Below are 16,687 nucleotides of genomic sequence, written 5' to 3'. Positions count from 1 at the left end.
TACAGAAGTTCAAAGTAATTTTACGTTTAATTTACATGCGTGTTTCTGTTATAGTTGATTTATTTTTCAAATTCTTATATTATAATATACCATTTGTAGCTGAAAATGGTGGGACGCGCAGAGGTCGAGGACGTATGCTACTTAGAGAGTTATACGAGTTAGATCCAGTCGAGCGTGTCAAAGTTGGACGAAATAGTTTTGGTCAGCCTGTTGGATTAGAAGCTCGACTTTTAGCAGGATACATGGGCATTTTAGCACGAAATGCGAATATGTTGCCTATCAACTACGAGTCATGGCATCAAATGCCCTAAAGCAACAAAAACCAAGCCCTCGATAATATTAAGGTAACAAAATGTTAATGCCATCTGTAATGCTTGGGAAATAGTTTCATTTATATTTACTTTATTAACTTGTGTTTTTTGTTTTTTGTAGGCGAGGTTTGCTTTAGAGGTTTCAGATGCTTACGTAAAGAAAGCATTGGGAAAAAGATGGAGAGACAATAAAAGTACTTTGAAGAAAAATTATTGTAAAACAAAAACAACCCTAGATGAGAAATTGCAAAATGTCCCGCCGGGTATGTTGAGGTACCAATGGGAAGATGCGGTTAGATTTTGGCATTCGAAGAAAGGCGAGGTATGATGTACTTCCAAACTATTGTAATTATTTTGGTTTATAGTATTTTCTATTTACGTACTAAAAATTTCATAACGTAGAATCATGAACAAGTTGGAAAAAGCAGCAGGCAGAAACAAAAATTCACCCACACAGCCGGGTCGAGAAGTTTTGCATGTGTAGCTGAGGCGGAGGTATTTTTAATTTTTTTAATATTGTTGAATATGTATAACTTTCTGTTAAATAATATTTATACTACCATATTGTAGGAACTGTCGTCCGGTCAAAAAGTTGGACGCCTTCAACTTTTTGAAATTACACATAGGAAGAAAGATGGATCTCCCATGACTCCTGAAGCTGGTGAAATAATGGTACGTTTACTTAATAAGATTTGACTTATTTTAGTTATTTTTAGTGTTTATTTTCTAATGGTATAATTCATTGCTTGTAATGCAACTATTGTTATGTTGCATATGTTTTTTAATATATAATATTGCGTTCCTAACTATGTGATTTATTTATTAGGAAAAACTAAAGGATAAAAAGGCGGAGTACGAAGCGATTGTTTCTAGTGATAGTTCTGTTCATCTTGAAGACATTGATAACCGGATTATTACTGAAGTTTTGGGTCCTGAAAGGTATGGTCGGGTTCGATTTCAAGGATCTTTTGTTAGCCCAACCCAATATTTTGGATCCAACTCCCACCAATACACGGCTTCGGGGAGTCAGGCTCAAGCTGAAGTTCAGAGGTTGAAAGACTAAATGGCTGAGATGCAAGCGACCACAGTTGAGGTTCAAAGGAAATATGAAGAACTCCAGCTACAACTTAAAGCAGAGGCGGCGGCGAGGGAAGCGGAAGTTGCAGCGAGAGAAGCAGAGCAGGCCAAAAAGTACGACGATCTCCAGCAACAGCTTCAGGCTGTGATGAAGATGTTTCAGTCGGAACTTCCGCCTTCATAGTGTATGACATAAATATTTTTATCATTTTAACATTTAACATTTTTGCAAAAATACTATGAATTCACTTTTATTTATTGATATTAATATTTTTTTATTCGTTTAATTTGAAATATTATATAAATTTATTGCTTTTGGCTGGTTTAAATCTGGTTCCTTTTGATTTGTTGCTACAGGAGGCTGAAAAAATGAAAATTTTAATATAAAAAATCTCAAAAATTTAATACAAAAACGCTGCTAAAAAACATGATCTTTAGCGGCGTTTTTTTCTAAGCGCCGCTAAAGAACATGGTCTTTAGCGGCGTTTTTTTTTCTAAGCGCCGCTAAAGAACATGGTCTTTAGAGGCGTTTTTTTAAGCGCCGCTAAAGAACATGGTCTTTAGCGGCGTTTTTTTTGTAAACGCTGCAAACGTTTGCGACGTTTTCGTTAGCGGCCTTTTTTGCGGTGCTTCTGAGAGCGCCGCAAATACCTTTAATGGCATTAAAAAGCGTCGCTAAAGGCTTAAAAAAACGCCGCTAAAGACCTGTTTTAGTGTAGTGGTTAAAAGTTAAATTTGATTAGAGAAAATGATGAGAGGCCTCATTATGACCTTTTTAAGGCTTAAACTAGCTCCCATCAACCCACCAAATTTTGAGTGATTCATGTATTTTGGAGTTAAAAAACAAAAAAACCCACTATTTTCTTGAAAGAATAATCATAGAATATGGTAATTAATAGCTTCAAGTTTCAAGTTTGTCTCCTAGAAAAAGTTAGACAATGGGGGAAATTGGGTGTTTTCCATTTTGGTCTTTGGAATAGGAGACAAATAGTTACCTCATGAGCTTCAATTTCATTCATGAATCATGATAATGATATAGGGTTAGTTCAAACAAATATCCCCACATTATAGTTTAACTCTTAAATTGGTTTTTAAAATATTAAAATATTTCAATTGAATCTTTAAATTGAAGTATTGTTTTAATCTGGTCTTTTTATTAGTCTAACTACAAATCTAATATTAAATATTAGTTCGATTTAACGTGTTTGAAAATATTTATTAATTTATGTGTTTAAAACAGGAACCATGCATGATCTAAGCTTTTTTTTAACACTACTAGACTAATAAAAAAATCAGATTTCAGTAGAAACGTTTTGAATTTTAAAAGGTGAAATTTAAAATTTAACCAATAATTTAAGGATATTGAACGCGATTAACCCTTTTTATTTATGTAAATGATGAAGTTACTTAGTTGTTACGATGAGTTGCAACTTAAAAAGTGTAAATAATGAAGACAATCGGTTTAGTTACGTATTTCGAATTCAATCCTACGTTTACATAGTCTTAGCTAGAGAGTAACTCATTTTAATTTTTATTGTATAAAAGATAATTTAAACTCAACTTCTCGCATTCTTATTGGAGCATTATTCTTATAAAATTATAATAAAAGAATAGTTTAGTACAAACAGCTAAAACTGTAACATAGAAAGGATTGAGATAAATGGTGAATAAAAAATTACTCTCAATAAATGAATTACCTTAAAATAAAGATAAAAGGAATGAGATAAATAGTTATAATCTCAAAAGGATCAAATCCGATCTTCACAATCAATATCAATTTTTGAATTACAACCCAGATTTGTGTTGACAAAAGAAAGTAATATTTATATATATATATATCAACAAATCATCCATCAATGTAAGACCAGTAATCCTTCATCATATCCAGTATATCAGATTGGTATCCTCCAAAAACTGACAGATTATTCTTATAAAAGAATAAAAAGCATTTCCATCTCAGCTTTACATAAGAGTATAAGAAGAAATCCTGGCTTCCTTATTGTTTTTATCTTCAAAATGCAGAGATAAATGGTTAGAAAAATTGACCATTCTTTTGGATCTTTCATTTTTTGTTAATGACAAAGATTCATTATTTGCCATCCCCTATGAATTTCCATAAGATATCCTTTATCAGCTTTTTTTTTTTTTGCAAAGTACAAAGTGTGAGGGAAGGCCACAGTTGTAGGTCAGAGTGGACCGACTCTCACTCGGCTAAGGTTACACCATATAAGGCCATATATGAAATTGTGGTCCACAGCACCTTTTGAGGGGCCAACTTTTACTTTTTATCCAGTCTTGCCTCTTCATCTCGTTGATGTCTTTCGGGTGATGGATTGGGTTTAGAGACAACTTGCGAGATTCATGGATGACAAATGTGAAGTAAGGAGTGTTGGAGCTTGGATACTCTCAAATGCTTAAGTCGGCAAATGGTGTGGTAGGAGTAAGGAAGCAAGATAGAGTGGGTGATTATCGGTTGGCCAATTGGTTTGCCTAGTTACCTGTTTATTGGTGATGCAAGTGCAACCTTAACTGTTTAAGATGCTTTCATACAAGAATATTGATTTTAGATAATTTACTTGTGGTTCTTGACTATCTGATCGACAATTATAACATATTTATTGATTAAAATCAAGTTTAGAACTTTGAAAGATAAAATAAATGATTGGCATTGATTTTTTTTTCTATTTTAATTACGAAATAGTATATAGAGTGCACCAAAGAAATGGGCATTGATAAATACAAGTTTCTCATATACCCAAAATTTATGTCTCTCTTGGGCTTGGCCACAATTCTGATTTCTTTGTTGTGGGATTTTTTCCTTCTTTTATTCCTACTTTGTAACATCAAAATTTTTATTTTAAAGCACACTTTCCTTTTCAAAATTATAAAATTTTAATTTTAATTTCGAAATTGCAAGTCAATAAAATGATTTAAAATTTTTATACAATTTAAATATGATCTTCTAAAAAAATTAACTTCAATTCTTTTTTTAATCTTAAAATTGTGTATCGTGAATAAAAAAAAATACTTCATTTAAGGATGTAATATGACTTGATCCCCTCCCATGAAAAATGGAGTATTTTTGGAGAACACTCAGGATAAAAGAGATTAGTGAGACGATAAACACCTTGATTTCGAGAAAAAAAATATGGCTAGATGTATGGGAAAAGCAAGAATAAGGTTGGGAAGTTTGAAGGCAGGCTGAAGGAAGCTTCTTCATCGGGTGGAATGAAATCTAAAACCGGGATAGGGGAGTGAAAGAAACACACCACTTCCCTTTTGTCTCGTTGCTTCGCTTCCACCTCTACTGTCAAAATAATAAAATAACAGATTTAAATATTAAAGCTCAAAATTGATTATTTTTATTTTTATTTTTAAATATTTAAATCAAAATTCAAAAGTCAAAAATAGTGGTTTTAATTTTAAATTCCTTTTTAAACTATAATTATTAAATAAATAGAAGGTTCCATCTCTATGTACAAAAAAAGAATTAATAAATTAAATTAAAGGTTTAATTATCCTCTAAGTCCATGTATTCTTCATATATTTAAAATTTAGCCTCTCTATTTTGATTCTAAGGAATTGAATTTCTCTATTTTTCTATTTTAACAATACAAATCCAGTATTGTTAAAAAATCTTAGTTAATTAAATTCTTTTTCTTCTTACATGGCGTTATCATGTCAATATTTGTTTATTCTAAAATGACACACAAATAATTTTAGCAAAATTTTTTTAAAGATAATAATAATTGGACCTAATTTTTAAATTTAAAAAATAGAGAGATTTAATTCCTAAAAATAAAACTAAAATGACTAAATTACAAATCTATAAAGAATATAAAAACTTGAAACATATCTTAACCTTATGAGCATAAACCAATCAAACCAATAGTATAGTATAATTAGGGTGTTCAAATGGTTAACCGATCCGAACTAGTATTAACTGAATTTTTTAATCCTTTAACCGTTAATTGAATCAAAAAAAATTAAGAAAAATTAACAGAACCGAAATATTTTGATTAATTTGGTCGGTTAACTGGATTAATCGAAATTTATATGTTTTATTTTATTTTTGGTTAAAACAAGTACAAAATATATAAAATAAATAAATAATAATGTTCATTTGACCAAATTAACCGAGTTAATAATAGCTTAATACATATAATATGTAATATTATTTATTAAGTTCAGTTAATTTAATTAATTACCTAATTTTAAATCGAATTAACCGTTAATCGAAATTTTAGATCAATTAATCAACTGATTAACCAAATTATATCGAATTTAGTTTTAACTTCTATTAATATAAAGTTTTAATTCACTTGAGATCATTTCAGTTTTAATATAAAGTTTCATCTCTCCTCGTATTAAAAAAAATTTCTTGGAAAGTCCTGGAATTTTTTTAAGTTTAAAAATAAATTATCACCGTCCCAAATCGAACCTTGGGAAACTTCAACATTTAAATTTTCTATGTATACTTCTGTTTACTAAGATCAATATATAAAGTTGTAAATTAATGTATCTAATATAAAAATGGATAGAGTTTGCTTTAAGAATGGTCAAATTTTGCTATTAACCCCTGTATTTTGTGTAAATTATGGATCTAACCTTATATTTGGATTTGATTAATGTTAGTCTCTAGTCATGATAGAATGGTACAAGTTAAATCTGTTTGGTTAAATTTTGCTATTAGTCTTATACTATGTGTGAAGTTATAGGTTTAAGCTATGTTCTCCAGTTAAATCATTATTAATCATAATATTTTTCAAAATTTAAAATTTTGGTATTGATTCAAATAAGGACGGCTATCGATTTTTTGTAAAAAGTAGAAAACTAACATAGCATTACAAATACAATAAAAGGTTTGGAATATTAGATTCTGAAAATAATATAATAGTTATTATATGATTAGAATTAAAATATTAAACTTGAGAAAATATAAAAACTAAATAACATCATAATAAGGTTAAAACCTGCAACTTATGGTGACAACCCATAAAGCTGATGATGAGAATATTCACATGATCAAGATATCCATGCTCCATTTTTTCACAAAAATAAAAATAAAAAATAGGAGGGGTTCAGAGAATAGAAATTGGAAGTTCTATAAAGCTAAAAAAAAGCAGCCTGAAGGAAGAAAAACAACGTCTTTCTGTCTTTCTTGTCAGCTAGCTACAGGCAAACTCATCTTCCTTTCATTAATTAAATGGTACTCCTCCACCTACCCACGACAAAGGAGTAAAGTCAGAACATTTTAATCTGAATCTTACTTTCAGAGTGTTCTTCTTTTTTGTTTTACCTTTGGGTGTTTCTTACAATGTCTTTTGGTATCTTGTCATTGCTTTAAGTTGTGTAGCGGAGCTTCTTGTTTTTTTACTATTTCTGGGTATCCTGTGGAGACTTTCTTCTTCTTTTTTTTTCCTTGAAAACTTTTCTGGTAATGGACTAAAAGCCAAAAGGTCAATGGGTATTCAGATCTTTTGATTCTCTCTCTATAAGTTTCCATTTCTGTTCTTAAATATAAATCTGATCCTCTGTTTAAATCTCCTACCAGGTGTTTAATGAAAAGCTAAAGACATGGCAGATAAGAAAGAAGAAGTGTTGATTAATGTTTCCAACGAAGAAACTCCCAAAGTGTCGAAAGAATCGGAGGTATTAACCCCTAAACACACTGCAAATAAACCACCAAAAGTCCCAAATGCAGGTAATGAGTCTCACCTTACTCGAAGAAGATCATTTACAAAACCCAAATCAAGATTTGGGGAACAATCTTATCTCATTGAATCTGATCAAATGGAAGAGACTAACTTAGCTACTCAAGAACAACTTGGTTCACCATATAGACATTCCTTCAATAAGGCCTCCCCTAATATTAGGACAGATTCTAGTGTGTCAAAAACATTTTCAATGACCTCTAATGGAGAAAAAGAACATGAAGAGATCATTAAGAAAGTTAAACTACATAAAGAGAAGCTTAAAGGAGTGAAACCCAAGGTTGTGTTTGAGGTAGTTGTGTTTTTGATCCTATTGGGATGCTTAATAGCTAGTTTAGCTTTAGATAAACTGCAAAAGACACAAATTTGGGGTTTGCATATTTGGAAATGGTGTGTGCTTGTTATGGTTATATTTTGTGGTATGTTGGTTACTAATTGGTTCATGCATTTGGTTGTTTTCTTGATTGAGATCAACTTTTTGTTAAGGAAGAAAGTGTTGTATTTTGTTCATGGTTTGAAGAAGAGTGTTCAAGTGTTTATTTGGTTGAGTTTAGTTCTTCTTACTTGGACTCTATTGTTTCTTGGCATTGAGAGATCGAAGACTGCCACGAAAATCCTCGATAAAGTAACATGGACATTAGTTAGTGTTCTTATCGGATCATTTTTGTGGTTGTTGAAGACTTTGTTGTTAAAGCTATTAGCTTCCAATTTCCATATGAACAAGTTCTTTGACAGAATACAAGAATCAGTGTTCCATCATTACATACTTAAGACCCTTTCCGGACCTCCGTTTATGGAGATCGATGGGTTTCAAAGATCACCTACGCATTTGACTGTTAGCAAAAACAAGAAAGGTAAAGAAGCAAAAGCGAAAAATGTGATTGACATGGGAAAAGTCCATCAATTGAAACGAGAAAAGGTTTCATCTTGGCACATGAAGGTGTTGGTAGATGCTATCACGAATTCAGGGCTTTCAACGATCTCCAACACGTTAGACGAAAGTGTTTACAAAGAAAGTGGTGAACAAGCAGATAAAGAGATCACTAATGAGGAGGAGGCACAGTATGTTGCTCATCAAATTTTCTCGAACGTGGTCTGTCATGAGAGTAATCAAAATCGCCAGTGAGAATATCAGCTTTTTCTTTAGGCTTCTAGTAATTTTTGTTTTTTCCTTTTCCCTTACGATATGCTCTTTATGGTCAGTTACATCGACGAAGACGATCTCTTAAGGTTCATGATCAAGGAGGAGGTGGAACTCGTGTTTCCATTGTTTGAAGGATCAAGCACTGGAAAAATTGACAGAAAAAGTTTCACTAACTGGGTGGTAAGAGCACTTATATGAAACTATATAAACACATATATACATACACACACGCACACATATGTGAATTTGATGCAAACATAATATCCTGTTGTAGGATTCTTGGTCAACATGCTTGCTTTTGTTATTTCATACAGATAAAAGTTTACCAGGATCGGAAAACGCTAGCACATGCTTTGAGCGACACCAAAACAGCCGTAAAGCAATTGAACAAACTTGTAACCGTTGTCTTGATTATCGTTACCGTTGTCATATGGTTACTTTTGATGGAAATTGCAACCACAAAAGTGCTTTTGCTCCTTTCTTCACAGCTTGTAGTTGCAGCCTTTATGTTTGGAAACACCTGCAAGACTATTTTCGAAGCTATTATATTCGTATTCGTGATGCATCCGTTTGATGTAGGTGATCGTTGTGTAGTTGATGGTGTTCAGGTAATTGTTTGAAGGGGTTGTTCCTGTATATATATATACATGCATGTCTGGTAAATATTACTAACTATGCTTATCACTTGGTAACTGATAGTTGCTGGTTGAGGAAATGAATATTTTAACGACCGTCTTCTTGAAGCTCGATAATGAAAAGGTGTACTACCCAAATTCAGTTTTGGCTACAAAGCCAATCAGCAACTACTACCGAAGTCCAGATATGGGTGATACTATAGAGTTCTCCATTGATTTTATGACCCCTGCAAAGACAATAGGCAGGCTGAAAGAAGAAATAAAGAAGTAAGATCAGATTTGTAGCATGTTTATAGAACATATTTCAAACATTACGAGTCGATTTTGGCTATAGAATTTATGTTCTTTGTGTCTTACCAGGCATTTGGAGGCAAATACCCTATGGCATCCTGGCCACCTAGTGGTGGTGAAGGAGATCGAGAACGTTAATAAATTAAAGATGGCTCTCTTTTGTACACACACAATGAACTTTCAGGACTTCAGAGAAAAGAACAGGCGTAGAACCGAGCTGGTTCTCGCGTTGAAGAGAATTTTCGAGGAGCTGGGTATAAGATACAATCTACTCCCCCAACATGTGAATTTCAACCAAGTCAACCAAGACAGGCCCGGCACAACGTATGCAATCAACTAATCAGTTTTGCTTGTTGCTCAAGAATCTTCTATAATATAGGTAGGCATGCCCATTTTATTGCCCTCTTAACATGGGTGAGCTGAAATGCAGTTGGTAGCTAGAAGTATACATCTATGGAATGGAAGAGTTAAGACCAATGCTATGTAGGGTTTTTGTTTCGCTTCAAGTATTGAGTAGGATGAATGAATGCTTTTTAACTTTTGACAAGTTTTGCTTTGATTTAGAGTGGAAAGTTTCTAGAAATACATCTGGCATGGATTCACATTCCTTAGATTCGAACTTAATTATGATATGAAACCGATTCGATCAACTATTATTCTACTTGATTTTATTATAATTGTCAAAAATCCGAATTAAAACCGTCTCAAACCCAAATTCACCTGAATCCGCAAGTTTAAAACAACTCGATCTAAACTCAAAATAATTGGAACCCAAATCCTAAACAAAGGATCTCAGCAAAACATTAATTCATGCAGAGCCATCCAGTAATTGTCCTGCTAATGTATATTAGTGTTGAAGAACATAAAAGGTAATATAAACTTGGTTGGGGGCATCAACATTATGGCTCTAAACCAGAACCGGAACCTCGATATTGGTTGGGGGAACAACTGCTTCATACTCTTTCTTTTCTTTAGACTCTTCTTCATCCTTTGGAGGGTCATAGGGCCCTGCTTGCCCTTAGGATCCCAATCAAGCATGATTTTAACTTTGATACCCAGCACACCCTGAAAATATTTCAAACAGAACACCAATGTCTTTCAGGTAACTATTAAAGGAAAACATGAACAAAAAACAAACAGATAACTTTCATGTTACAAAATCTTAACATCAAATCTCTTAGTTGGATAATAATAGAAGAAAAAAGCCACTTAGAACTGCATTTTAACTGACATGTCTAAGAAGGACGTGTCTAACGGCAGAATCAATATATTCCTTGACAGGATAACCAGAGGATATCATGTAACCATCCTTGAACTTCATAGACTTAGCACGCTGGGCACGGAGCTTTCCACTCACAATGACCTAGGTGCATAATCATAAAATAGATCAGTAATAAACAAGGCTTAATTCACGATTTGGCTTCTGAAATATACTCATTTTTTCATTTTGGTACCTAATTTTTTTTGTCCTAATTTGGTACCTAAAGTATTCTTTAGTTATATTTTTTAGTAAGTTTTTTACAAACATTAAAAGAATCTTATAATCAATTAAAAAACACCACGTGACGTCTTTATGTAAAAAATTAATATTTTTTTATTAAATGTATATACACATTAAAAATTATACAAAAAATAATTATATGTTTTTTTTCTAGATTTCACATATATATATTTGAATTTTTTATATGTGTATTTCTATTTTTTATATTTTTTAATGTGTATATACATTTAATAGAAGAAAATATTTGTTTATTTACACAAAGACACCATGTGGCGCTTTGTGATTGGCTATAAAATTTTTTTTAATGTCTGTCAAAAAATGAACTAAAAAATATAACCAAAGCATACTTTAAGTACCAACTTGGGAAGTGATTGATACTTACCAAATTGGGACAAAAAAAATTCAATGGCCAAAAGTGATTGATACTTTAAAGTTTTTGTCAGTAACTGATTAAAGTTGAGGTCAATTTTGATCTGAATTTATAAGTTATAAATAATATTTTTTATATAAAATATTTTTTTAGATTAAAATTATAAATTAAGAAAAACAGCACACGTATGACATTGTTGAATTTGATTTAAATAAAAATGTATTTTATAGATAGAAAATTGAATCAAATCCAACAAAGCTTAAATAAATTTAATTAAAATACTATGACATAAATCGATTTTTGGAATTTTAGGTTTTTCTTCAACCTTAAGCTCTATTTGGTAGAGTGGAAAAATGAAAAATTGGAATGATAGAAAAATAGAAAGATGAAAATGTATAATTTTTCTTTCTATAAAAATGCTTGATAGAAAAGATTAGAAATTTGAAAGAAAATAAAATATTTAAAAACATATAATTTTGAACTAACATACATATCTTTCTTGATTTCTCTTCTATCATGGTTTCAATTTAAAATGATAGGGTTTTATGCATCACTATGGGAAATGATTCTCTCTTTTTCTCTTCGATTTTCTCACTTCTTTTTTTCTTATCAAGCACGTTCAAATTTTATTTTCTTCTCACTTTTCCATTCTCTCCCATTTCCAATTTAATCAATTAAATTGTAGGAAAGTAAATTTACTTTTTCGAGTAAGAAAAAAATATTAAAAGTACTTTTGTAAAAAAAATTAATAATTATATTAGGAGTGATAAAATACTTGCCAAATAATTTTCATTATAAAAATATTATTATTTTCTTAAGAAAATTGGTGTTGAGTTTAGCCAAACTTAGAAAGGAATTTTGATTATAGCTACTAGTTTAATGTCTAAAATGGCGTCAACTAGGGTGTGAACTTTTTTCCCTACAAACTTGTGCAAGCTTGAAAATAGGCTAACTTCTGCAATACCTTATAAAAGTTGTTGATTTAAATTGTTAAATAACTATTAAATTGATCAAGTTCTACTATTTTCAAAATCTAATGTAACAAATATACTATCATACGTGGGATGCCATGTCAACTTGTTATTTATATATATTACTCACTAAAAATTCAATTAATAGACAAAATCCAAAAACTAGACTTAGAATGATTCAATTGGAGAATATGAACTAAATCTACAACTATACACACAATACAAGACTAGTAATTAAATTTAACAAAACATATTTAACTATTATTGTTAGAGTCAAGACTAAAATTTTAAAATTTGAAAAGTACAAGGACTAATAGCATAATTTAACCTTGAAAATAAATTTGAACCATTAAAACCTGTCAACTCAGCATCTATTTATAACCTTGAATGTGAATGTTGGATATGGTTGAAAACTGATATCCTCGTCTTCATACCCAAGAATGTATCCAACACAAGTACTAGACACAGAGTATTTTAAAAAAGAATATAAAAAATCGGAACTAACATAATTGTACATCTTGTGCCAAGGGAGATGAAAATATGGTCTACCTATGCAGATATCCCCTAACAGAGGGGAAATTATCTATTACAATGGTTATTGAAAAAACATACTAATCCTTATTTTCTTTTGTATACTTTCTAAAAATTTTCACCAGCAAAATGCAGGACGATAACTAAAAGCTAAAAGTCTGAATGATATAAACAAACTAGACTCGAATGTGTTATGGGAGTGCGGCAAAGTGGGCATTCGGGTTTCTCGTTGCACCATTCCATGATGCAGTTCCTACAGACAGTTCACGATATATGAATAAATTTTTGCAGTCTCTTCTTCTAACATGGAATCTACATCTAAGATTCATTTGACAATGAGGGAAAAGAGAAGTACCAGCAGAATACATGACCGCATGGTGTAGCCGTCGGGTGTTGTCGGTTACTTAGGCATAAGATGCATTTGCTGACAACACCTGTTGACTGAATTGCAGCAAAAGAAGATTTTGAGCATTATATGTTATCATTTGGCAAAGTGCAAGCAACCAAGATGTTGTTCATAGTACTTTAATAACCCAAAATAAATAAGCTTCTAATAATGAATAGGTAAATTAAATCAAAGCTAAGAAGTTGAAATATTTAAAGCAACTTGCTCGGGGAAGAGCTTTTAGATTTTAGGGTTTATCAATGATACAGTCCTTTTCATATGAGATCAATGTTCCATAATGGTTTTAAACCTTCGATAAGTTCCACCTGCCAATGATTAGTAACACGAATATTTTATCGTTAATCTTGCCTAGTACTTATGATCTCTTAATCTAGCACTTTCCTACAATGAATATGGCAATAAGAAATAAAAATGGTAGGGGATGATAATAACGAAATACATAAACAGAATATTCAGTGATAAACTCGATAATTTACCTCTGAAGTTGATTCACCAACCCAGCTACCCCGGTCAGCCTCCGTTGGTATCAAGTTGCCTTCTTCATTTAACAGAGGTAAACCTTGTCCTACATGCCCAAACAACAATGTGTCACACAATACATGCTAATCTCCCATGGCACAACTGCTTGAAATGAGGATAATGAAATGTCTTAAATATCGATTTCCCAGTGAACATAGTAGGTTTACTATCGGCTATCTCAAGAGCTTTACTAAATACTAATAAAGCCAAGAGATATACCTTTTGTACAATTAACTTGACATTCATTCTAGCAATAATCCAAAAGATTCAACTTATAGGCAAGGAAGCCAGATGAGGTTATCAGATTATAGGTTAACCATCAAGCACTTGGCCATTGACACAATATAAACTTTTCATCTTGAAAGCTGCAAGTTTACAAAAGCACTACAAGGAAACTTGTTGCAAATTAACCTGTTGGATTTTGATGAGACCCTAATGAGGTTTGATGAATTGAACTTGTAATTGAAGATACGTTGCTGCGCCGCAGACCTTCAGCGGCAATGATGCATAGCTGAATTAAGAGGAAAATCCCCAGGATTTGGTACCTGTAGTTGAAGGCAGCCAAAAATTTTATTATCGATATTCAGCACACCCAAACTTTTCCTCGCATGATGTTGAGCTCCAAACATGTAAAGAAAGATGTTGCATCAAAGCAAACAAGTAGAAAACCATATACCTGGGTCTTTGATTTGATGGCTTCCCAATAAACACATAGCGAATACCAGCTGCTCGTTTGGATATATGATAATAGAAACCTACCAAGGTTGTCAACAGAAAATTAACAATATTAAGATGACTGAAGTTCCATTTCAAAAATTTATTAGTAACTATAGATGAGTAAGCTCTAAATACCTTCAAAGTAGAAGAACATGAGGTTAGCACGTAGAACCCATTGCAAGAATTCACGAGCTATAGGCAGCACCTGCATGCAACAGCACCAAAATATATCCGTCTAAAGGACTACATCAACAACGAAAGAACAAAACTAAAAGAATTAAGTTGTGCTTGTAAGAAAGAGCCCCAGAGAATGAACAAAAGTAGTTTTCTATAAGTGAAAAGAACTCTTTCAGAAAAAAAAAAAGAACATGATATTCATACTGCTGGCCATCTCTGAACTGCACGTAAACACATTCCACGCAGTTTCTCTTTCAACCTCGACAGTGCAGATACTGATGCAGTAGACTCTGAGGGTAATGAAATTTCAACGCCTGTGGATGACTCTACTTGACTCCTCTCAGAACCACTGTTACTATAGAACTCATCAGACTGCAAATCAGCAAGGGTAATACCACGGGACGCAATTCTAGAGCTGCACAAAGGAAAATTCAGACATACCCTCAAATTCCGATAAACATAATGCGTCTCCTGTTATCAACAAAAAACGAAGTACCCAAACAGTAAAACAAACATGAAAAGGGATGAAAAAGCTTCAATTTAAACCTAATTCTTTCGGCAATGTAAGGAACTGCAGTCTGATACACAATAAAGAGAGCACGTCTAGCAGGTGTTGGGGAAAGGCCATGAGGTCCAGCAACCTTAAAATAGAAAACACCATATCAAGCCATTCAGAGAATAAATTCAGATAAATATTTTGAGCAATAAATAATTCATTTCTTTTCTTCAAAATATATCAAACCTGAGTTATATCACAGTATTCTTCTCCTAATGTTTGCTGCCCAGAACCTGTTGTTAAAACATAGTAAAGCATTTGACCTAGGAGTTTTGTCTGCAAAATAAATTAAATTTTTCAAAAAAAAAATGTAAGTAAGACAAATTTTAATTTAGTGAATTATTAGGGATTGGAGTCTAAAACTAACCTCGTTCTGATAAGCTACTGCAACTCTGGTACCTATAAAAAAAATTTACATTTCTTTTATATTTTATAAGGTATAATAACAGTGCTGGAGAAAATATAGGGAAAATAATGAAGAATTGAGTACCAAAAAGATGGCGGAAGGCGTCGCGGCAGGCGTCGTAGACGAAGGAAGCGTATTGGTCGTCTTTCTCCGCCGCTCTCATTATCTCGGGTTGAGCTGCAAGAGGGAATCGCCGTGGCTCCGTCGGGGGGGAGGGATCCGATTCCCCACTTGGACCTGGGTTGCCTGACCCGGGCGAGTCGTTTCTCCCCGATCCCATCTCCGTTTCAGTTCTCAGTGAAATCGAAGCTTTTTTTTTTTTTTCTTTCCCTCTCAAGTCGAAGTGGTGGAGAGGAGTTCTGAGGCACAAACAGAGACAAGAGATTGGAGGGAAACGTAACGACATCGTATTCTGAGCAGTGAATACAGAAAAATAGAAAATTAACGCCGTTGCCGGGGATCGAACCCGGGTCGTCCGCGTGACAGGCGGAAATACTTACCACTATACTACAACGACCACTTGTTGAATGATTCTAAAAAATAAATTTTACGACAGATTTCTTTGCTTGTTAACACCTCAAGCCCAATAAAAGCTTATGAATTAAGCAAGGCCCATTACTCAGCAAACTAGCTACTAAGCAAGTGAATATGAATAAAAAATGAAAACTCTTAAGTGTATTTATCACAGTATAAAATATTTCAATACTAATATAATTTTTTCACCTTACATTTCATTTTATTTAAATAAAATTTAAAGATTTAATTAATCATATCTATATCTATATCTATAATATATAACACGAGTTTGAAAAAACTTTTGAACCGACGAAAATAAACTTTATTTTCTACTATATTACTAAATCGATATTTAAAAATAATTATACTATTTATTTTAGAATTATTAATTAAAAAAGTTAAGGCAAAGTAGAATTCGTGATAATTGTACATTTAAAAATAATTATAATTTAATAGAAGTTGTGATAATTACACATTTAAAAATAATTATAATTTAATTTACAATTATTACAAATTTTTAAAAAAATTAAACATTTTTTTTTATTTTTAATCGATATTATATTTTGCTATATATTAATTATATATTATTTACAAAATATTATAGCTACTATTAATAAAATAAAAATAAAAGTTGAATAGTGAAAAGTGTATTTTACAACATATCAGTTTTTTATTGTTTGCTCAAATGCTTTAATAATAGGTTTTTTATTAGTATTACATATCAAAATAATTAATATATTTTAATAATATTTATTAATTATTATTTTAAATAATAATTAAATGAAGTAAAATTATATTGTATGTTGAAAATAGTACATATATTGTAATTATGATTTGAATTTTTT

The 16,687-nt window shown here is 31.8% G+C and overlaps 2 protein-coding genes and 1 non-coding gene across 7 annotated transcripts; 1 reads left to right on the top strand and 2 right to left on the bottom strand.

Annotated features, from left to right (window-relative positions):
• Window positions 1–6,404: 6,404 nt before the first annotated feature.
• Window positions 6,405–9,719, top strand: LOC107941300 (mechanosensitive ion channel protein 10). Of its 5 annotated transcripts, none has more exons than XM_016874859.2 (6): window positions 6,405–6,597; window positions 6,943–8,224; window positions 8,306–8,426; window positions 8,561–8,854; window positions 8,946–9,148; window positions 9,242–9,719. In XM_016874859.2, exons 2-6 carry the CDS (start codon window positions 6,966–6,968, stop codon window positions 9,510–9,512), a joined length of 2,148 nt encoding a protein of 715 aa, XP_016730348.1. In that variant the 5' UTR covers window positions 6,405–6,597; window positions 6,943–6,965; the 3' UTR covers window positions 9,513–9,719. The 5 variants fall into 5 exon arrangements, with proteins under 5 accessions (XP_016730348.1, XP_016730347.1, XP_016730351.1 ...); XM_016874858.2 differs by having other exon boundaries at window positions 6,405–6,847; XM_016874862.2 differs by having other exon boundaries at window positions 6,406–6,566.
• A 2,644-nt stretch (window positions 9,720–12,363) lies between these two features.
• Window positions 12,364–15,805, bottom strand: LOC107941296 (peroxisome biogenesis factor 10). The gene is made up of 11 exons (XM_016874854.2): window positions 15,411–15,805; window positions 15,288–15,319; window positions 15,107–15,196; window positions 14,911–15,005; window positions 14,569–14,779; window positions 14,323–14,392; window positions 14,147–14,225; window positions 13,882–14,015; window positions 13,428–13,516; window positions 12,901–12,986; window positions 12,364–12,798 (listed from the first exon to the last, which is right to left on the bottom strand). Exons 1-11 carry the CDS (start codon window positions 15,730–15,732, stop codon window positions 12,696–12,698), a joined length of 1,311 nt encoding a protein of 436 aa, XP_016730343.2. The 5' UTR covers window positions 15,733–15,805; the 3' UTR covers window positions 12,364–12,695.
• Window positions 15,772–15,843, bottom strand: TRNAD-GUC (transfer RNA aspartic acid (anticodon GUC)). The gene has a single exon. It is a non-coding gene; the product is annotated as a tRNA-Asp (tRNA).
• Window positions 15,844–16,687: the final 844 nt, after the last annotated feature.

The sequence above is a fragment of the Gossypium hirsutum genome, chromosome D07 (assembly GCF_007990345.1).
Source record: "Gossypium hirsutum isolate 1008001.06 chromosome D07, Gossypium_hirsutum_v2.1, whole genome shotgun sequence".
NCBI lineage: Eukaryota > Viridiplantae > Streptophyta > Magnoliopsida > Malvales > Malvaceae > Gossypium > Gossypium hirsutum.
This window is presented reverse-complemented; position numbering and strand designations above follow the sequence as displayed.

Bases quoted from the DNA above. Each gene is read 5' to 3' on its own strand.
- LOC107941296 (XM_016874854.2), bottom strand. From the start codon at position 15,732: ATGTCGTTACGTTTCCCTCCAATCTCTTGTCTCTGTTTGTGCCTCAGA. The intron at 15,006-15,106 runs GTTTGATATATT...TTCTATTTTAAG, and splicing joins AATACTGTGATATAACTCAG to GTTGCTGGACCTCATGGCCT. The intron at 14,780-14,910 runs GTTTAAATTGAA...TCCTTTGTGCAG, and splicing joins TACATTGCCGAAAGAATTAG to CTCTAGAATTGCGTCCCGTG.
- LOC107941300 (XM_016874859.2), top strand. From the start codon at position 6,966: ATGGCAGATAAGAAAGAAGAAGTGTTGATTAATGTTTCCAACGAAGAA. The intron at 8,427-8,560 runs GTAAGAGCACTT...TATTTCATACAG, and splicing joins AAAGTTTCACTAACTGGGTG to ATAAAAGTTTACCAGGATCG. The intron at 8,855-8,945 runs GTAATTGTTTGA...GGTAACTGATAG, and splicing joins GTGTAGTTGATGGTGTTCAG to TTGCTGGTTGAGGAAATGAA.